At 40.0% G+C, this 22,486-nt stretch overlaps 1 protein-coding gene across 3 annotated transcripts; it reads right to left on the bottom strand.

Annotated features, from left to right (window-relative positions):
* Nucleotides 1–842: 842 nt before the first annotated feature.
* On the bottom strand, nucleotides 843–22,483 carry tbc1d16 (TBC1 domain family, member 16). 3 transcript variants are annotated; one of them, XM_020935115.2, is made up of 13 exons: nucleotides 22,090–22,483; nucleotides 19,854–20,075; nucleotides 19,566–19,728; nucleotides 19,147–19,428; nucleotides 14,110–14,304; nucleotides 13,485–13,632; nucleotides 13,229–13,393; nucleotides 11,120–11,268; nucleotides 7,643–7,777; nucleotides 6,242–6,428; nucleotides 5,418–5,597; nucleotides 4,131–4,277; nucleotides 843–3,200 (listed from the first exon to the last, which is right to left on the bottom strand). In XM_020935115.2, exons 2-13 carry the CDS (start codon nucleotides 20,032–20,034, stop codon nucleotides 2,901–2,903), a joined length of 2,232 nt encoding a protein of 743 aa, XP_020790774.1. In that variant the 5' UTR covers nucleotides 20,035–20,075; nucleotides 22,090–22,483; the 3' UTR covers nucleotides 843–2,900. The 3 variants fall into 3 exon arrangements, with proteins under 3 accessions (XP_020790774.1, XP_055008948.1, XP_055008949.1); XM_055152973.1 differs by lacking the exon at nucleotides 22,090–22,483 and adding an exon at nucleotides 20,229–20,556; XM_055152974.1 differs by lacking the exons at nucleotides 19,147–19,428; nucleotides 19,566–19,728; nucleotides 19,854–20,075; nucleotides 22,090–22,483 and adding an exon at nucleotides 18,173–18,310.
* Between the last annotated feature and the right edge of the window lie 3 nt (nucleotides 22,484–22,486).

Below are 22,486 nucleotides of genomic sequence, written 5' to 3'. Positions count from 1 at the left end.
CCATGGTACAGATGGCTCTATGAATCTCTAGTTAAAGCCGTCATGTCAACATAGCTGTCTGCAAGCTGCTCGGTGTTGTGATTGGAGCTGTTTTCCTACCAGTCGGACAGTGTACTTGTGTCCGCTCACTCCACATTTTGTCAACACTTTGTGCTGCAAGTCCGGGTTAATTGCTTTGGTTTGTGCTGACACAATCTTGTTTTTCTGTGCTCCTTATGTGGGAGCACTCAGCCGCTAATGTTGGCCTTTCTGTAATTGTGCTCTACAGCTGGAAACACTGGGTCTGTTGTCACTACTTTCTGCTAAAACTGGTTCAGACCATGAAAAAATAAACAGTCTGCACCACAGTTACACCTATTATTTTTATTATTATTATTATAGCTTTATTATTATACCTAACTTTAACTCAATGACAATGGTCACCATAGAGCTTTGCTGTTCAGAGTTTGCATAGGTGGAAATATTTTTTTTGTAAATTAAGTTGATTTTTTGGGGCAGTTGTACTCTGAGTAGATTTTTTGACATGTACTTACACTGCGTTATTTTATTTAAAATTACATAAAAAGTAACTTGTAACTATTTTGAGTGTTTTAGCAGTGTACTTAACGATGTAATCAAATAATTTAACTTTTACTTTTACTGCCCAGTACTCTTTCCAGTGGGAGTTTGTAGATTCTCCTCATATAGGTTTCCTCTGGGTGCTCCAGTTTTCCACATCAGCCCAAATAATGCAAAATAGGCATATCCTCCAGCTATAGGTACTCCAGAGAGGGTCCCTAGGGCCTAAGAGGATCACTATGGGAATAATTAGGGAGACCAAGTAAAAGTTAAAAACAAAGATATTCTTAGATGCACAAGTGTTTTTTTTTTATTAATACAGAGTAAGAATTGACTCAATACTGTGAAGTACATTCAGTGGCTGATCCAGTCGTCTGACATAGATTTGTGACTTAGTGACGATGTCATTCCCTTATGGGTCCTGTATTACACAAAACTGAGACTTGTGAGCTTTAAGCCATGTTATAATACTGTTACCTCATCAAAAAAACATAACAGGAGTTGTGTTTTGTTTCACATGTTTGAGTACCGTAATCCTTTATTATCTGCTCTGTTCCACCTTGTGATCGTTGTAGTTTTCAAGTTAACACCTACCTTTTATCTTTAGTTCAGTAGAAATAAGCAATTCCAAGGCTAAAATCATCCAAATGATTCTAGTGAAGTGGAGTGCTTCCTGTATTATCGCATGACATCACAAAGTGGAGTGTTTTCAGTTTGAACTTGAAGAACTCAGCCTAAATATGCCGAATTTGTACACTGGACATGTGCAAATGAAACAAAACACAACTCCATGTATCTTTGTGATGACAAAACAACATTATAACATAGCTCAGAAAATAGTGTAATATGGACCCTTTAAACAAAATTCACATATATTCTCCATAGATCTATAACACGATCATATTACACTTCCATCGTGATCTAACAGTAGCCATTTTGTATTTAGCTCACTTTTACTTTCCCCGCCACTCTTCCAAACTGTGTGGGTTTGGAGCAAGCAGCTGCGCATGATAACTAATAGGAAACGGAGCTGTTATGCATGTCATTTGCAGGGGACGGCTTGCTGAGCGGCAGACCACAGGGAGGAGGAGGGAGGGCAGAGAGCAGAGGAGGGGAGGAAAGACTGATTGAAGGTCTTAATGTTACATTTTAGCAGCTATTTCAGATGTTTTTGCCCCCCCAAGAGTGTCACTCACTGGCTCTCGAGGGAGGGGGGGAGCCTGCGCGCCGAACAAGCATCTGGGATTTGCAAACCACACAAGCGTCGCTCACATCACTGTACATCTCCCAAATGCTTTCAAAGTCGCAGAGGGAAATGCTTGCTTTATATTTTGAGTTTGTTTTCTTATTCTTACTGAAGAGCCCAAACAGCCCAGTTTTCTCTCGCAGGTTTCCTCCCGATGACTACTATAATTTAGGAGATTGGTCAAAAGCGGGGGTGGGGGGTGGGGATGGGGGGCTGTGTCTGTTCTTCAACTCATTACCAGATGTTTAGAGGTCGCCCCAGTTTACACACACACGCAAAATAGTCGCCAACTAAAGACAGCCATGGAAAAGCTGAAAGATACATTCGTGTGACTCAGCCTTGGTGTTGACAGTGCCTTGTTGACATCACAGTATGCTTGAGAGTGGATTTCTGAAATATGCAGATGAAAATAACAACGCTGCTGACAATTCTTCACAACCCTGTCCAAACAAAAAGTTAAACAAAACCATTCATCTCCATGTCAAGATAAAAACGTGATTTAAACTGGAGCAAGCAGACACATTCAAATGAGTTTCAGATAGCAAACCCTGATGCCTAAATGCTTCTATTGCTCAAAGGTTTTTTCTTGCAATGAGATATGCAGAGCCCTATCATAGTGTGGGTCGTGTAAACACATTCAAACCTGTTTTACAAACACTCTGTGTCCTCTATACAGAAAACATGCAAGGATAATATATTGCTTACAGAAAAGTCATTTATACTTGTCTGTGCCCTCCTGCAATAATCCTACAGATTCAAGTAGCTCATGTCTCCACAACTCCCCATTATGAAATGTCGACTTCTTATGAATGAATCTCCAGTTTCACTTGACCCTGGTTCAAAAAGTCTGCACGAATCCGGGCCTTAGACCCTGTTGAAATCCTGAAGACCACTGGAAGCGAGCCAGAAAGCTAGCAAACCTCAGTTGGGTTGAGACGAACACAGCGCCTAGTGATTGTCTGCTCTGTGTCAAACTGAGAAGCAGCCTCTTCGACTCTTGGCCTCATCACTGGAACTGTCCCAGACTCTGATAAGGCAGTGTTCCACATCACACACAAGAGACCAGTGAGGCCAGCACACACACAGTTACGCACAGTCATGTCTGTTTCCTGAAGGTGAATATGTCCCTGGTTTTGGAGGTCCTCTTGCAGTCCGGAGAGGGCGTGGAGGCCGGGTGGGGGGACTGTAAAGGCGTGGTTGAGGGGGAGGGAGAGGAGGGCTGAGGGGTGGATGTGCCTCCGTACGGACAGCTCTGGGAGTCAGGATGCTCTCCGGAACATTCCACAGTGGGGATGTAGCGGCTGTCCCACATGCCGGGCCCGCACAGCTTGCACAGGTCATGCAGGCTGCACGGGATCCTGGGTAAGAGGCGGAACTGGTACAGAAGACTGCGAGCCTGAGGGAACAAAAAATAGAAAACATTTTGATTGATTCATGCATATAAACCAGTATTGTCCTGCATTTGAGGCTTCAGTGCTCGGAAAGATCCTGTTTTCCCCTACCCCCTATCTCTCAACATTTTTCTGTATTTACTTGTGATTCTTCCAAAAGGTCAGACCATACATGTTTAGTGACTAAGTGACTGCAGTCTTGAACATGAAGTCAGTAGACCTGTTTCTATTATTAAGTAGTTTTAGATCAATATTGTAGTTCAGAGAGCACAAAAAAACGTAATCTATGTATGTTATAGTTTAATATGTCTTCTTTAAGCAAGAAACATTCACATAAATCAGCAAGCAAGATAACGAAACCCAGGCAAGGTCAGCTTTGCATTCTTTGACCTAAAGGTAAAAAGGCGGCTCTTGATGCTAAATCTCGTGAGCTACAGCAGCTGCATGCTAACATGGACTCACAGCCTCTGGTCTGGCCCTGTACTAACACAGAATCCATAAACATGAGGGCGTACACAAGCAGCAGTGAAGCACATCGGCAACGCTCCGCAGCACCAAGGCCTCAGTACATCCAGTGCTCTACCGTGTGTGCCACTTCAACTGTAATGTACCACTTATCATGTATGTAATGTAGTGTGCTCAGTGAATACTCTTCATGAACTATTGGCAATATCTAAAAGGTCACATGGCTGTTTTTCTCTTCAGCCTGCAGTGGTTTTAGGCCAGGCGAGCTGCATCTTCACCAAGTTAAAATTTTATGACAATATCAAAAGAATGCATTTTTTACACATTCTTTTCTGAGGCTTTATCTTGGAGGCAAATTTGTCCATCCACTATATGCCTCTTTTTTGCCCTGTTGCCGGGAGCAACAATGAGAGAGAAGAATATATCTCTGCTGAATAAACAAAACTAGCGCAGCGCAGCCTGTGCAGTACCTTTCGTAGCACCAGCTCTCCGTTCATGTGCATGGACAGGTTACTGAAGTGGAGTAACATTTGATCAGTGGCCAGCTGCTGCTCTGTGACGTCCTCCCCGTAAAGAACAATGATGGCCACACACAGAAACAGGTGGAAGTAGTCCGTCTGCATAGGAAGGGTAAGACATCATGCATATCTTGAATATTTTTACATATTTTTGGCTGTTAAATTGTAATTGTGTTTAAAAAAATGGTTTTAACAAATGACCTTGTTTCAAGGTTATGTTACACAGGAGAACAGTATGCAAATGACAGAAGCAAAACATGGAAAGGATATGTTAATTTATGTAGTTTGTATGTACGATAAATAGTCTTCAAGAAACATTCATAATTGACTGTTATCTTTTTTTTTTTTTTTTTTTTTTACAATTTGTAAATAAAAGCTAATTAAATTTGAACAAAATTTTTCAAAATGTGTATACAATAAAGCTTTCAGCACTAAAAAAATATACATTTTAATAAAACCAGTGTTCTTGCTTTTACATTTTACTACTCTTTCAACACTTTGTTTTGCTAAATTGCAATGGTCTTTATGAACCCCAAAATGAGGTGTTAATCAGACATGTATGAAGTTGGTGACATTTAAGAGTGTGGATTTGGATTTCACATTTCTACCTGCTCTCAGCACCTGCAGAGCATTAAAGAGGAGCTAACAGATGGCATGGAGCAGGACAAGTGACATTTGACTCTTAACAGCGAGTAGAGGTGTACGTGCCACGAGAGCACACACCAGCACCAATTAATAAGCAAGTGCAAACAAGACACATATGGGTTTGTAAAGGGGAAATTAACAGGTTTAGTGCAGTTCAAGCATTTAATTTATGACATTATAATAGCTGGCAAATTGCAATAAAATATATCTGTATTCTTAAGACACAACTATAAGTACAACTATATACCAGTAAATTAAAGGTGCACTATGAAACTTTCTCCATCAAGGTGTTATTTCTTTGCTAGGAATATTTGACTGTATGGCATTAAACTTCTAAATTTTGCATGTATGCAACAAAAAACATGTATTCTTATTCTGAGCTGGCTTGCCTCTCCATAGATCTATCACCAGGCCAAGTTACAGATCAGATAATTTTAAATTAATTAAAAGATGGAAAATAGAGTTGTTTGCAGTGACTCTGTTTTTTTTGTATTGTAATACTTATACTTGCCAAAAAGTATTGGAGTTCTATTCGACCAATTCTCTCACAAAGTTCTGCATAGGAGAACATTCTGTATTTTATTTTCCTCTGACCTGGTAGTGTGCCCAGCAGGCCTCCCACATGCGCAGAGCTTCGGTGTCGGGGAACTCTCTCTTGAAGCAGAGCAGGATCCAGCGATGGCAGAAGAGCAGCTGCAGCCCGTCCTCCCCCAGACGGGTCAGGTGCTGGTGAAACCGCGGCAACATGAGGCGGAGCAGCTCACGAAGATACATCTACGTGAGATACAAATACAGGCTTATTCAAATTAGTGTAAGAATAATTCTGTTTTAAAGATGTAATTCTCTTTAATTACTTAATACAGTAAAAGTAACGCATGGACAAAATAGTTAAATAGAGTAAAATGTACTGTTGGTGTCCACTGAGCAAGAAAATATCCTTCACAATAAAAAATATTTTCCAGTTAGATCAAAATAAACATGCTGTAATGTGACCAAATTCAAATACTACAAAAGTGCAGACTAAATCTTTATAATTGTTCCCATTTTACTATGTCCTATCCTAATTTAGCCTTTGGTATATTTTGATTTTTTTTTTACTCTGCTTTAATTGACATCAAATGAATACTGGATTTTTTAAATTTTAGAATTTAGTTAAATTGTAGTTTAATTATGCTCTTAGAGGACAATGAATCTGTGAGTAAACTAACAAAGTTCTGACTTATTGCTATGCCCAAAGTCATTAATTTTTTTGCAAAAACAGACATTGCATCTGCTGTACTCTAAAAACGTAGTGACATAGTATTTGTGATATTCAACACAGATAGATTTTTTGTGATGCTACTGTAAATTATGCTTGAATTGCACAGGAATAAATGTTTTATTGAGCATCCCATGTTGTGAATAACCCACAGTCCTACCAGCTGCCTCTCCATGTCTTCATCACGCGGTGAGCTGATGAAGATGGTGTTCTCCATGAGGCCCACAAAGCACCAGAAGGTATCGCTCTCATCCTGGATTTCACTGAGCAGCGGGGCCACCAGGTCAGACATGCCTTGGCAGTAGCCCATGTCGGGATTAAACACAGCATAGTTGAGCAGAATGCGCCTGAAGCAAGATCAACACACCAACATATTATATCTCGGCAAAAATCAGAGCTCCTAATACGAAAGGGTAAAGGGTGTAATAACAACAGCTCTCTTTTCCTTCAGGAGACTGAATGTATTGACAGGCCTGAATATGGTTTGTGATGAAGCAGCTCAGCCAAACCACACGAAAGTCAGGTCCCACCCAAACACTATGAAAAATCCAACATGTGTTTCATTGACACTGGTAATTCTAAAAAAACAAGGCAAGTTTATGCAGTTGCTATGCCAACTTCTCTGGAAACTATGGAGCTAATAAATAATTTATCATTTTTATATTGAAAAATGCTCTTTTTGTGTAATTGTATTATATTTCATCTAAAACAAAAGTATAGGACAGTCATAAGTTTACATAACATGTTGCCGTCTTTTTGCACATAAATCAAAAGGTTGTTCTGTCTGTTGTTGGGTCCTTGGGCAAGACACTTCACTTACTATGCCTATGCCCTCTGTGATGGCTGGAGAGGCTGTAGATACAGATTGACAGCCATATTTTTTACGGTTTGCCCCAGGGAGTGTCTACTGAAGGAAAATATAAAGTAAAGTGAATCCATAATGCATGAAATTGTAAAGAGACTTTTGAGTGTCTAGAATCTTGCTTTAGAAAATGACTGGATTATTATTATTATTTGGGATATTAAATTATGACCTGAAATACTTTTAAGCAGGTGGTCTTACTGATATTTGTCATTGCCTCACATCCCTAACTCTCAAGCACGGCACGCTGCGAAGGTTTGATAAGAAGTTGAAATCTGGTGCCAGAAAAATAAATATCTGTGGGATTCTCCGCGTTCACATCTGCCAGGCTGATAGGAAACAGATAAGACATACAGTGCAAGTGCAGAAGCGCGATCCTCCCCTCCCCCAGACAGAAGACATAATACCTCCACAAACATAAGGGGCCTCCACGAGACACTAAACTAATATCCTATTTAAATCCTCTGCTCCTCGTTTAGAAAAACCATTAGCTCTGAGTATGCATCAAAAAAGTGCTCAGACGGCTTAGTCAGAGTCAATAAAGCATGAAACTCATTTGCAGCTCCCCCGGGGTTCAGAATATGAAATGAATAGGTGCGCCAGTGCGTCGGCCCGAGGAAGAAGCGATAAGTACGGACCATGTCGAGAAGAAGAAGGAGGAGAGTTTAAAAATTAGATAAGTGAGAGTGATGGACTAACCTCATGATCTCCACGTTTGGGTTGTTCTCTCCTTGGAAAAACTGGTTGCTGCGATCAGTTCTAACCACGTCTTTGTCCACTGTGAACTGGACCTTCCTCCAGAATGCACTGTGCTCTTCAGGGCTCATGGATAACCTTTAAAAACATCAAATTGGAGCAAGTTAGAAAATGTGTGAGTGGTACTGAGGATTTTATACAGCTCTAATATAAATATTTGTTTCTGATATTTTAGCAAAATCGTTTTTATCACTGTATTTTAGAGTAAACTGGCCTTTTTTAAAATTTGTCCCATAGGTGACTCTCTAAAATAAATAAATACTGAAATAAATGTAACATTAGACAATGACCTTGTGCAGCTTTGTGAACAGACAAAGAAACCAGCAACAGTAATCAAATACCAGTAGGCTATAAAGCACTGAAAGCTCTATAATTATAATAATATAATGTACCTCTGTATTTATTTAACACTAGAACTAAGATACAAAATAACCAGCTAACAAATACAGAGGTAAATAAGCAGTAAACTAAAACTATTTTCCATCCCAATTGCTCCACCAGGAATAATACCATGACCATAAAATATCAATCTATTGCTGCAAGTGCTAGCATCAATATTAGCACCGCTCTGTGTGCTGCTAATGTAGTGTTCTTCTAACAAGCTGAGGGGATTTAATTAACACTGTTTGTTTTCCATGGAGCTCCACCAGGAATTCTGAGCACACACCTGATGCAACGCTGTGCAACTGTTTAGTTTCAGGGGCTGTGGTCACATTCTACTTCAGCTTTTACCTTCATTACATAATGTTTGGCAGGAATCAATAGCTACTACAGCCTTCCTCTAATTTAACATGGTGATTGTTTGGTCTGGATCATCGACAGGACATGGATCCACGCCATGTTCCATTTCACACCAAAAGTTCTTTGAAAACTCAAGGAAATGGCTATAAGTAAATGTGTGATTTCCTTTTACTGCTCTGAATATTTTCATTCATAAAATACACATTAAAAAAGGTTAGCCCAAGGATTTTATGTGCCTGCTGCTATGCCATTTTATTTTTATTTTTTTAATACAGATGTTTTTCCAGTGACAGATTTAGAAACTAGGTAATAAATTGAAAACTGTTATAGCATATGATGATACGTTTATAACTTTTTAAACAATAAGAACAATTTAAACAATTTAAAGGAAATGAACCAAATCAGCGGTTGTAGGCTGGCCCTTTCACCTCATAGAAAGAAAGTTCCAGGTTCAGTTTCTGGGCTGAATGTGGCCTTTGTATAAAGAGTTTGCACGTTCTCCTTGTGGTTTGTTGCTCTCGTAAATCTAAAAGATGTGTAGAATAAGTCAGTCCTCTGGTTAGGTAGGTCTGATTACACTAAGATTTAGACAAGCTTTATTGATCCACAAAGGAAATTATATGGACACAGTAGCTCACAACATATTCAAATAACAAAGAGAAATGGTATAATAAATTCTAAATGAGTGGCAGAAATATCAAGAGACTGATAAGGCATAATTTTATAAACCAAACCAAAGAGCTGGAGTTATAAAGTAATCCTTAATGGTTTTCCTAGTTCTTTTTTTACCATTGTAACATCGAAGGCAATGATGCACAGTTACAAAACAGGGAAACTGGAGCAGGCACGTACACTTGCTCTTAATGATCAACTAGTGGCCCTGGAGGCTGCTCTTGTCAAACGCCTTTAACGGAATCTGCAGAACAGGCTCTCTAATTACCCCACTCAGATAACACCTTTTGATGGACTGTAAATGTTAATGGGCCATGGAAGAGAAACCTGTCCAATTATCATCTTCATTATAAGCCAGAAGCCGTGACATTTCGTAACATGTGGACAGTTCGTCGTGTTGTGCGTTGGTCTTTTGTGTGTGTCTGTATATGTGTGTGTGTGTGTGTTTGTGTGTGGGTGCATACCATTGCCATTTCACTCCCTCTCTTCTCTGACATGACTATATGATCTGATAAGCGCTGACATGTTTGCTCTCTGGAGACCTTTTATTTCACGCCCGGCACCTCCCCTTAACACTTCCCTGATTGTGCCTATTGATTGCTGCGTGCGGGTGATGAGAGGATCCACAATACGCTCACATATGGTTTAATGTTTGAGTGAGTGGGCATTTGGCAGGCACCGGAAAGGCCATGTGACCATTTCACAGAGCACAGAACACCGCTGAGAATCTGTCAGGGACTTAAACGTATAATTGATTTCCCTGTTATCGTCTGGAGTAAAGATTGTGAATGAGAAGCCACGTCATTCCTCTTTAAAGTAAACACTCGTCTTTCTTAATACAACCGCCATTATCCTGCCACTCATGGTTTCACACCAAGATCCTCCATCAAACCAGCCGCTTCCAATTTTATGGTATGTGATTAAAAAAATATATATATTATTATTATTTTACCACCATAAAATATAAATAACTATATTATCTCTTTTTGAAAATGGAAAAATATTGTGAAATATAATTGAGCTGAATTTGTCAGGGTTTATAAAGTCAAATCTAAAAAAGTATCAGCACCAGTAGGACTTATCTGGTGTCAGCAGTGACCTTGTTATGTGTACTCGCTGTTCACTTTGTATTTTTGTTTTTATTTCTTGTAGTAGCGTTAGGAATGCCAGTATAGCAAAACATAATTACATTGTTCTTCCTCACATTGATCAATGACAATATTTAATTACTTTTTTCTTTCTAAATAGGTCTTTGAATAATGACATGTGCGACTTTAAAAGAACCTCAACCTAATTAACAAATGAATGCTTTCCATTCCAGCGCCAACACAAAGCAAAGTTACAATTCATTCCACCTGTCCAAACTCTACTCCGAACAACATGCTTTTGTCGCTAATAGATATGACGTATTCCTGCCAAAAAGCCATAAGCTGATAATTAATGATTTATGATAATGATTTTAAGATCACGATTTTAAATTTGATTGACTGACCAGCCCTAAGTAAGTTCACATTAATTGCCATTAGTGTATATACAATAACATACATTTCAGAAAGAACTTTGTACTGTAAATAAAAATGATTCAAGTGCCCTGCCCACCTCCTCTGCTGGGTGTCCTAGTAGTGTGATCTTGTGTTTTTAAATGAATGATTTAAAAATATATGATCACAATTTTAAATATGATTGATAGCTCTCAGTAAGTCCATATTATTATTTTTGCTAGAGTGTATATATTGTATATATGCTATTACTGTAATAACAGACATTTCAGAAAGACCTTTATATTGTACCTAAAATATCTCAAGTCTGCTGCCCCCCTCCTCTGCTGGATGTCCTAGTAGTGTGATCATGGGTTTTTTAATTAATTAAAAATACTTGATTTTAAATTTGAATAACTGCCCAGCTCTAAATAAGTTTTTTTTGTCATTAGTGTACAGTATATGCAATAACATACATATCAGAAAGACCTTTATACTGTACATAAAATATCTCAAGTCTACTGCCCACCTCCTCTGCTGGATGTCCTGGTAGTGTGCTCTCTTCTGTAGCCTCCAGGCTTCCCTCTCCTCAGAGCTGGAGTCATAACTGTAGTAGTGCAGCAGGAAGGGCCACACCTCTCCACGGATGGACGGGTCGATCCCTCCGAAAAAGATGGCCTGGTGAAGAGGGAGGAGGAGGTTATCTGCTGCGGTGTGCACTGAGGGAGTGCAAAAATGCAGAGGGCAATGACGGTTCAGCACACAGCAGAGCAAGAGCGTAAACACAGCTCTGACAATACAGTGTGGGGAGGCTGTTATTTTGCACACCATTTCAACAAGGAAACTGCACTATCGTTTGTCTTAAAAGCTTAAATTATGTTATATATTTATGGATGGGTGATAGTGGTGAAATTGGAATTCTTGGAAGAGTTTTGCTATTATTAGATGTAATTTCGGCAATTCAACAAAAATGTGATAAAATCTGTCTCTAAATGTGACAAATGTGATACTCTTGTGTACTGTTGAAAGATAACTTTGTTTGTTTCAGTTTTTGCAGCATTTTTATGACATTTATGAGTTTATAAGGGACCCACGCATGGACTAAAACAAGACTAAAACCAGGGCTAAACCAGAACTAAAACCAGTTCTAAAGCAGGACTAAAATCAGGACTAAAACCAAGTCTAAACCAGGACTACAACAGGACTAAAACAGGATTTAACCAGGACTAAACCATTAGGCGCAGACTGCGATTGATTGATTGATGATTCCACACCATTTTGAGCAAAATAAACATCAAATATTACTGATTTTCACTGGGCTGTGACAGTGAGTAATAAATAAGCTGGGTGTAAATAGCATTTTTGTCTAGGAACACCCTGGTGCCCTTCTATGTGCCACGCTAAATACACCCTGGTGTAAATAGCAACAATGGCTATTTGCCCTATGTGTGAATAACAATGTTAGCTATTTACACCCAGGGTGCAAATAGCATCTGCCTTTGAGATTTTGACATTTTCAGAAAGACTTTTTATATATAATATTTAGTGCTGAATTGCTATGGCAACAACCCTAACTTATCATCAATCTGAAAATCCATGAATAGTACACCATTAATGAACATGATGCAATCATCATCAATATTACATCTTATTAGTTTCATTTTAATGGAAATGAGATTTATAATTTGGTATGTGGGGGTGGAAGTTGTCACCTTGTAATTTTTACTTGTGCCAGCAACACAGTTGAAAGATATATTGCGTTTCAAACTCAATTTAAAATGGCACAAGACGTACGACTGAAACTGCAGCACAAGCAAACTCAGCCGTGCGCATGTGCCTGTCCAGCAGAAAGACCCTCCTGTTTTCATGCTCTTGAGTGTTTACTGCGAAAACAGCTTGGTCACAGCCTAACTGCCACACAGTCATTTTAGGAAGATGGCAAACCAACTGTTGAGTCAATACCAGAGAAGAGAAATGACTCACAGGGAGAGACTGGCCAAAATCAACCATGACACTATTTACTGAAGAGGGTGCTGATTAAGACTGAAACACTGAGGTGAAGCATGCAAGGCGTCTGTGTATGTTTTAAGGCCAAAACAAATAGACTCACAAGTGCGCAGATGTTCAGGTTGAATTCTCACTGTAATAATCACTTTTAACTCAGTCCTTTCAGTTAAAGTAATGATGACATAGTAGAGTATATAGGGATTAGGAATGCAACAATGGTTATTTTTATTCTGCAAATTAAATTAAATTACTTTAATTGTCCCTGCACAGCAATTAAAATGTAACTGTAACTGACAAATATTTCTGTTAAAAAACAACTAAGAAAGGTTATTTAATCGTTTGGCATCAATTCAAATAGAACAGTCAGTGTCTTGCTGTCGATACAAGATTTTAAATGACATTATAATTTATATGCAATATCTTATTTTGTAATAACATACTGCAGATCTGACAGAAACATCATTCATCAAATATCTGTCATTGAAATTGTGCACAATTAACTGCAAATCAGGGAAAACGTGACTCAACAAGATCCTCTTTTTCTTACTAATCCAAATGAATTGTTTCTTGTATTGTAACTGTACAGTACTAAGCTTCATGTGAAAATACAAACCCCACAGATGGCCAGTACCTTTCTGAGTTTGTACTCTTCCTCGACTTGTCCACTGTGGTTGAGGTGACGCAACCATGTGGTGACATCCAGCCGTCGGTACAGCTTCTCCTCTGGGTGAGTCTCCGCTGATGGCAGGGTGGGTCTCTGGATGGAAAACTGCATGCAAGACTTCTCATCAGAAACCTAGATTTAAAATAAGGAACCAAAAAACTTCAAAAATGAAATGAGAAATGTTGTATTTCAATTGCAGGTTAAACGCAGGTGTGAGCAGGACCTGGTCTTTGATTTGAGTTTCTCGACAGCACTTCCACTGTTGGAAAACCTCTGCCAGCTTGTCCAGACCAGCATGATGGAAATGGAGAATCTTATACTGGCTCTCACGGCTGGCTATCACCAACTGTCCGCTGGTACAGGCTTCATCACTACAAAAACATGATGAAATATTAATAAAACATTATATCAATTATTCATCACTTTAATTTGCGTATGTTCAAAAAGTCTAGTACACACCAGTAAGCGATTATTTGCCAATACAATACATTGAATTTGCTCTCTGTTAGCTGTTGGGTTTCTTTACATATCCTGCCTAATATGTAGTCTATTTATCTAACATAATGCTTAATGCGATGGGTAAACTATTGAAATATTTAAGCAGGTATCTAAGCACAAACCAAAGATGCAAAGCTGTCATAGGAAAAAGTTGTTCACCACACAAGGAAAACATGACATAATTTTGTATTGCTCAGTTTAAAACGGTTTTATAACTGGGGACAACCACCTTCAAGAATTGATAGACTACTACTACAATGGACTTTCAATTTGACCACCAGCGGAGAGCTTGCAGCTACTTCACAAGCTCAACCTTTGACCTTTGAATGACCTCTGGACTTGAGCCTGACCTGAAGAACAGCCTAAGCGACCTCATGTGACCGAGGTCCACCCTGAAGACGCCACACAACTGCTCCAACGCCAGGACCTTCTGCTGCTCCTCCCACCGCACTGCCTGTGATTGGCTGCTACTGTCGGAGGGGGCGTGGCTATCCAGGCTGGAGGTGGAGCTTATAGAATGCGCCATGGATTCTTCGCACAGCTCCCTAGGGCAAAACAAAACAGCTTTTAAAAACATATGTGTACATGAAGGTCAATGACTGGAGCCATGTTAGGTTTCAGAAACAGCACTGAATATTACTGATTAAAAACTGATGCTGCAATTAAACTAAACATACAGTTGCTGCAAAAAATACACATTCACATTATTATATAATATCTGTTTTATCTATATCTATATTTTTTGTTTAAAACCAAAGTAAACCAATAATGTTAATGTACAAAAGAGCAAAAATATAACTTTGGATCAGCTGGACAGTCAAAATTGAATTAAAATTACACGGCATGTTTCCAAGTATCAAAACTGGTACAAGACTGGGTTATCTCATACTGAATCAAATTAGGTTCATCATGCACCAGTATTAGGGGTGGGCGATATTGTCAGAGATTAATGTGTGATTCTTCTTCTTTTTTTTTTTTTTTTCTTTTTTTTTAAATTCCAATGACAATATTCAGACAAGATTACACAAACACATGCCTGCAAATGCTGTGGTTGACTTTTAAGAATTGTACAAAGTAAATGGAACAAAAAGTTGACTGCAAAAAAGCATAAAGACTATAAAATATTATATTAGATTTTACACTGAAAATGAAAATGTTGCCTATCACCACAACAGCAACTGCAATGACAACTTTTCCATACATCTTTTCTAATAATTATAAGAGTTTTGTATTTAGACATTCAGGCTAAAGCAATTTATATGTCTACAGGGAAAACACATAAATTTTACCGTATATTAGCCTAAAAATGTTTGAAATCTCCTGAGGGCAATTAGAAGTAATGATGTGCTGTGAACACAAATACAGGTGCTGTGAATCCATGTCTTGACTCCTAACCCTTCTGTGAAGTCATATATTCACCGTTTGGTTCTAGCCTGTTGTTTTGCGTCTCAATATGACCCTGCCAAGAAGCGGGGAATGAGAGGAATGCATGGAGGCTTCTGAGGACACACACACTCCAAAGACAGCCGCACACATGCACACACACACAAATCATACTGTCCAATTTCACTTGTCATTCCCTCATGGCCAGCGTTGTGTTGTTCCCGGCATTGAAACTTGAGCTGGGGTTCCTCTATTACAGAAAAGATGCACAGCACGCCAAATAAAGCAAAAGAGAAAGACCAACGTATGGGCAAAGAAAACACAAAATACAACGTCAACTCTGTAAGCGCAGTCAATAGACACATTACACGATTGTAAGAGCTACGCACACCCACACACACAGTGGACCGTGGATAATGACCATAATGCACTCTTCAACACGTCTCGGGCCAGACTAATGCTGAGAAACAGGCCAGAGCTAAAACATGTTAAGCCAAGAGACATTTGAGAGCCTGGATAAATAAATGCATTTGTTACACATTAGAGATGTAATGTTCTGCAGATTATATGTATCATTTTTCCACTTTAAAAAATGTAATACACGAGAAACAAAGTGGCATTTAGAAGACAGGTTTAATCTGTAACAGGCCAGAATCAATCAAGTCTAGCTAATCATTTCCCTGTTAGCAGATGGGAAAATAACAAGGCTGATCAATCCAAGCTGCACTTCCCTCTGCTATCAAGTGATTTACAGCGCACTGTCTCATGTATCACGCCACAAACCAGACAGCGGATTACGAGAGGACTGGCAACAAGCTCTGCAGTCAAGTCCAGCCTATTAAAATGAAGGGCCTACTGTATGTGTTTTCACAATGTCCCAGCTCTCTATTCTAAATGTTAACAAGGACTTTTTAATCCATATAAAATGTGAAGCAATATTAGCAGTACTTTGAAGCAACAGGATGCTATTTAGGGCTGCGTTCATGCTTAAAACTGGGATCTAAGATTAAACTAATGCTGAGCTAGACCAGTACAAAGTCAGGACTAGAACAGAACCAAACCAAGTCTACCTCAGGGACTAAACAGGGCTCAAACCAGGACCAAAGAAGTGCAAGTGCGATATGTGTGCAATACATACTTTACCAGTAAAATGTTTGGCCACACTAAAATGTAGACAGTAGTAAAAATAAAGACAACAAACACTGAATGAAAGGGTGCATCTAATCTTTTGACAGGTATTTTAAGTAACAAAAATGTTAATTATTTAGATAACTACCATATTTGGAATTGTAGTGCACTGTAGTGTAATATAGCATTGGATTACACTATCAGTATAAAGCCCATCAGCATGTCAGCATGTTATCTGTGGGTTTCAGAATTATGAGAAATCAGGACTGTTGTGATTGAGATGATCAAAACGCTGCATATAACAGGAAACCCATAAATAGTACTTGTACTTGTAACCATAGTAACAGTCATAATAGTAGGAGAATTAGTGACTGATAGTAAAAAACAGCCTCAATTTAAACAGTGAAAAATGAAGTCAACAGCTTTATACCAAGACAAGCATGTGGTATTATGTAAACAAACTGTTTTGATAGTTGCGCTGCTCTTGCCCAGCACGTCTCATCAGACTGAAGTGAGGCTCAACTGCCCCCAGCCCCTTCATAACACCTCTCCCCACACAGGAGGCTCTTCTCTGGGGACGCCGCTGCCAGCACTCCCTAAGAATCACCACCAAGAAACAGTCATCTCCCAGGACTCTCAGGCCCTTTGGCTAATCCCCAAAGAGAGCTTTACAGAGTAGACGTGAGACTGATGTGAGACCTGCAAGTTTGCATAGTGGTCTGTACATTTCTAGGGGTAAGATGCTAAGCATAACATCAGTCCAGCTGTGTAATACCATTCAAAATGCTATGCCAGTAGAATGTTAAAAATTCTGTAATGGAAGCAAATGTAGGGAAAATAACACATAACACCATAACACATTTTCAGTAATTAACTGACATCAGATTTGCATGTCAAGTACTTCCAATAATACGGTAGAAACATTTGAACATTTCTTTAAACCAGGCAATATATCACTTACACGTTTCAAAGTCCTTTGGCAAAACCAAATGTGATTTTTCACATTTTCTGATATTATGTGGGTAAGTTTTTTCTACTGAAATTGCATTATGTTCCAATTCACCTTTGTCTCCAGTTTTTGCAGTACATAAAGAACCTACTGAGCATTTCAAGTTGTAGTAGTGTTTTTCTGGACCTTACACAGTGCTTAGATCCAACTGTTGAAAGTTAACTTCATGTTTGATATTACATATTTTTGAGAATATCCTTTCAAATGAATAGAGTTGACTTTTTCTTGACATAAATCAGAAACAAATGTTGATCAAATCCAAAGCTACAGTATAAGCCAAGGCAGTGACAGTGGTTAAAGCGCAGATTTCTCTCCCACCACCCTCTTCACTCTCCTGCCCCCCTTTCATCTTGTGCTGCTCTCCCAAACGCAGCTCTTTCTGTCTGAATGATTCCAAGTGACATGTTTCCAGTTCCTGGCCCCTTAACAGTGTCAATTAAAGCAAGGCACAGAGAAAGAGAGATTGAGTGGGTTCCAGGGTTTGGCTGCTGCGGCGCTCTCTTCAGTGCCCTAATCCGGAGAGCTGACATTCAGCCCAGCACAACAACCCCGGGAGCACTGGGAATCAAAGGGCTTCACACAGACTTTAGGAAGGGAAGGGGGACAGATATTTGAGGGGTGGGCAACACCAAAAAGAAACAATATTGAAAGAAAAGAGTGATCAAGAGGAAGAGATGCAAAGTAAGGTGGAGGACGGGCAGAAAGAAATGGAAGGAAATGATGGTGAGGAGACCACACAAAGGATGTGTCTGAGTGCCAAAGGACTGAAGTGCCATAAGTGAATGAGGATCAGAGCACCAGAGGAGGACAGAGGAAAAGGTTAGAAGCTGTGAAGCACTGAGCGCTGCCAAGTCCCATACTGACTGTACTTACAGCACTAGCCTCTCACTCACAGACTCAGCCTCAACATTCTGGGCAGCAGATCAGGATCACTGTGCAACCGCGAGGGGAATCGTAAAGTCAAACGACTGCACCACAATCACTGTCCAGATGGCTCCTCTGATTAGGGGACAATCTGGAGCCAGCGAGGTTTGTAGGATTTCTAAAAATTATTTTACACCATCTGTGACAAAATATAACATTTAAATAAGAGTGGATCTATGTAAATAATCATCTTAAATTGTTAAACATGAGATCATCCTCTTAACGATTTACCTGCTCTCACTCCAGAACACTACGGGGTTCCTCAGCAAGACAGACATATAATTTGCTTATTTGTGGCTCCACCTTGTGGCAAAATATTTAATTGCAAGGGAAATTTTCTTTAAATTGTGCAATTTCGTAAACGTATACAAAAAACAAAACAAAAACAAAAAAAACGTTTTAATAAAGCAAGCAACATAAGTGCACTTTTTCCAATCATCTAGGACTTATAGATACGTAAACACTTAATGTGACCCAGTTGAGACACTGGTCTGCAGAATACCCAATACAAATTTCCCTCACAGAGTCACAGGCAAAGAAAATATGAAAGAAATCAACTTTTAATAATGTGGTTATGTGGAAAAAATAAAAGTAACCCTTAATTTTTAAGAAGGTGACCATACCAGTTTTCAAATAAGCAGGAATGCCGGCGGGGGCTGCCAGGTGCTGTAGTAGGGCAGGTGTGACTTGCCTAGTATTTACATCAGTATACCCCAGGGCAGCAGAGGCTATTGTAGCTTATGAGTGTGGTGTGAATAAGTCACAAAACTGTGAAGTGACTGAGCATCTGGAAAAGTGCTATACACAACTAATGCATTATTATTATTTTTATACCAGGCATTATGAGAATAGTATGTGAATATGGGTGGGTTTATAAAAAGCCTAAATGCAAAGGAATGGTGGGATAATTAAAACAGGTTTGCACCGCAGCCTTTACACTGACCTGCACTCGCTGTCCAAAAAGACTGAGTTGCTGCTCTCACAGAGAGCCTCACTGACAGGGGACAAACAGAACGGAGAGGAGAAGGTGTCCGAGTCTGAGCCCATGGTACTGTCCCGACTCACTTCATCTGAGAGCTCACAGGAGCCCTCATCCCCCTCTTCACCAGCAGAGGGCAGCTCTGCTGTAGTCTCCACCACCACATTGCCCTCTGCTGAGGTACTGCTGCTCAAGACCCTCTCCTCCTCCTCCTCCCCTGGAGCTGCAGGGGGCAGACAGTGGTGCCTGTGGGACACAGTTTGGTACAATAGAACTGATCTGACCCAGAAGACATGCAATTAATGATGTCTTAGTAGGCTTAGTATTCATAATTTAACTACAGCTTATAAAATTAATGAGTATGGTCAAACAGTGCGTGGTACCTGCGGCCTCTGCGTCGTGCGTGGCGACGCACGGGAGAGCTCTCTGGAGTGATGTAACGCATGGCTTCCTCGTCCTGCCTCTGGATGCGTGAATTGGGCACCCAAGTCAAAATCAGGGTAGTTCCCAGACATTCATCCTTCTCCACATGCACACACAAATAACCTGCAGAGAGATTTTATGTGATTTAAAATGCATTTTAAATAATTGACTTTTGCCATCTTTGCATAATCAAGTAGGCAATAAATCTTACTTTTTAAATGGTTACCATCGTGTGCAAACATACATACCTGGGTGATGGTCTGCCAGGCCAGGCAGTGGTTCTGCTGGATGCACACAGACATTATTTTTGGAGAAGATGATCTCCCCATCTAGACCTGAGCGTAAGGATACACCCCATGCACTGGGGTTAAAGGTCAGGAGGTCGGAGGCCTTGGAGGAGGCACGCCGCAGGAGCCGACCCAAAGACATCTCCCCAGGCTCTGACAGGCTGGGCCCATCCTAAACAACAGCTGGATATCAGAAGAGGAAATGTCAATGAGGTAAATTAAGGAGGGTTGTAATTTTCAAATGACTGGACATGATAATTTTCAAGGCAGAGTGACTTGAGCTGAACCTAGCCCCACTGAACATAGTATAGCATGTGTACACTGCAGTGTCCTTACTGCTTTGCTCCTGTGCGTCTCCTCCCTCTCCCTCCTGGTTCAGCACTTCTAGTTGCACACTGCCTCTGCATGCACCTGCTTATCCTCACATGTGTTCAGCTCACTTAGAAGTCACACCTTGTGTACACTCACAAGACAAACAGTAAGACTGAGAAATGCCTGGCTGTTATCAGTAGTCACCAGATGTCATCAGCATCAGTGTAGTGCAGGACAAATAATACAAACTTCAGAGTTTGGCCGTGACAAAACCCAGAGAAGTAAGACCCAAAGGTCTGCAGCTCATATTATTGTAATGGGTTGTAGCTTCATTGAATAACACATTATGTTTCCCACATTTGTTTTGTTTGGTTGTCTTTTTGGCTGGGCACATACCCACTCAGTCCACAGAATGCTCCCTCCTCTTTCCTCAGAGGGCATGTTTTCCTCAGCCTGATTAACCAGCACCCTACTTCCTGATGCCACATTTGAAAAAGGAAGTCTGCTGGCACTGAGGAACAAACCTTGTACATGTGCAAAACATTTGGCCTTCATTATTTAGATAGGCCTATGCTGAAGATTACAGACAAATCATTAGCCTATTTAACCTTTTGTTATGTATAGACTATGTATGTAGCCTACTATAGCTGAACACACCAGCTTTTTCCTCGCAGCCTAACATTGCAGTAGTGCCTACTGCCCAAGGATTGGTGGATATTTTAGTCTGGTGTGATTGCAGAGGCTTCAGTTGGATATGCCAGGTGCCAAAATACATTCTACTGTGTCAATGCTCACACACAATACACTTGATAGAACAAATTACTCATTCTCAATTAATTTACAAACTCAAGTTCAAAATAATCTCTGTGTTGTGGAGAGTATGCTTCACAAATAAATTGTGTCTACTCTACACCACTGCGCTACAGAAAGAAAAGAGTGTTTTGCGCCCCAGAAGTGCCTCGAGCATGTGGACGCAACTGCCACAGAGAAGCCTGAATGACAAGGTTATTTAGAAACAAGAGTCTGAGACAGTAGTATACAGAGACAGTAGTATACAGAGTATAGGAAACATTTGATTAACTTTTGTCACAGACATTTAACAGTAACATTCTTAGACAAAAAGACTAATTACACGCTACTCAAAACAAGACATACCTGATGATAGTTGTGGGTTACTTAAAAATAGTAAACAAAAATAATAGCCCACTGGGTATTAAACTCCTGACTATTTATCAGGCCACAGCACTGAATAGGCTAAATCACTGAACTATGTTACCTTTACTTTGCTCCATCATCATACTTGGAAAGTGAACTTGAGTCATGATCAGAGTCTACAGCCAGTGGCTGGCCTTCAAATCACTTCAGATGAAAGCAAAAGGCTTAAATGATAAGGGGAGATATGTGGTGGCGTGGACACATTTCAGGACAGTGGCAGATTACATGCTAGCAGAGGAGTGCCATGGTGTCTAGGCTCTATCAGCTCCATCATCTAAGCGGAGCATCCGCCTGACACGAGGAGGAGGAGGAGGAGAGAGGAGCACGGAAGACGACTTTCACAATCCCGCCACGTTTCCATTCATTTCTCCAAGAAAACAATCTGCTCTTCATTTCCATCCGGAGGAGATCGTAAAAGCATGTTATTGTTAACATTACAATGTTAGTTTAGCATTGTGTCCTGTTTAGTTGACCATGCTTAACTTTGAAATGTGTTTTCCCTGAAAGAGTAACGCGAAATTATAGCGAAAGCCATGCTCGACATCAGTGCATTTTCTCTTTTAAAATCACCGTTCCACCTGCCCCAGCAGAAGAAATAAACCAACAGCACATAGACTAAACAGAGCGTGCGTGTGAATGGATGGCCGTATCCAGGCGGCAGGGCTCTCACCTTCAGTCCGGCCGCAGCTCACTACAGCCCGCACAGGACATCCAGGTCAGCCGCCCTCCAGCACCGCGTACCTGGGGCCCATCACCGGCTTTCGGCGGATTTTATGTTGCTTTTGAAGACGGGGGTCTTGTTTGTGATCAGTATTTTCCGTCAGTGATGGCAAATGTTTGACTGCTGTTGTTACAAGCCATGAAAGCACATCCGACTAATATTTTCAAAGTAAAATGTCCTCAATTTGACTGAAGCGCACAAACTACAGTCTACCCTTTATTTTGAAAAACGGGGTATCTTTATTACAGGAAAATTGTTTTGAAGCTTAATTGTGCAATTAATAAACAATACTAATGATTATTAAATTAAATTTTCTACTTTTTATTGACAGAGAACAGAAAAATAA

Source organism: Boleophthalmus pectinirostris, unplaced genomic scaffold (genome assembly GCF_026225935.1).
Source record: "Boleophthalmus pectinirostris isolate CB_2022bp ecotype Guang Dong unplaced genomic scaffold, ASM2622593v1 HiC_scaffold_17, whole genome shotgun sequence".
NCBI classification, from domain to species: domain Eukaryota; kingdom Metazoa; phylum Chordata; class Actinopteri; order Gobiiformes; family Gobiidae; genus Boleophthalmus; species Boleophthalmus pectinirostris.
The sequence above is the reverse complement of the archived record's forward strand: the minus strand, read 5'-3'. Positions and strand labels throughout refer to the sequence as shown.

Coding starts and splice junctions, on each gene's coding strand:
- tbc1d16 (XM_020935115.2), bottom strand. CDS start 20,034: ATGTCTTTGGGTCGGCTCCTGCGGCGTGCCTCCTCCAAGGCCTCCGAC. Junction 7,778..11,119: donor CAGGACATCCAGCAGAGGAG/GTGGGCAGTAGA, acceptor ATGTTTTTAAAG/GTTATCCATGAGCCCTGAAG. Junction 4,278..5,417: donor CCTGCTGGGCACACTACCAG/GTCAGAGGAAAA, acceptor CTTCCTATGCAG/ACGGACTACTTCCACCTGTT.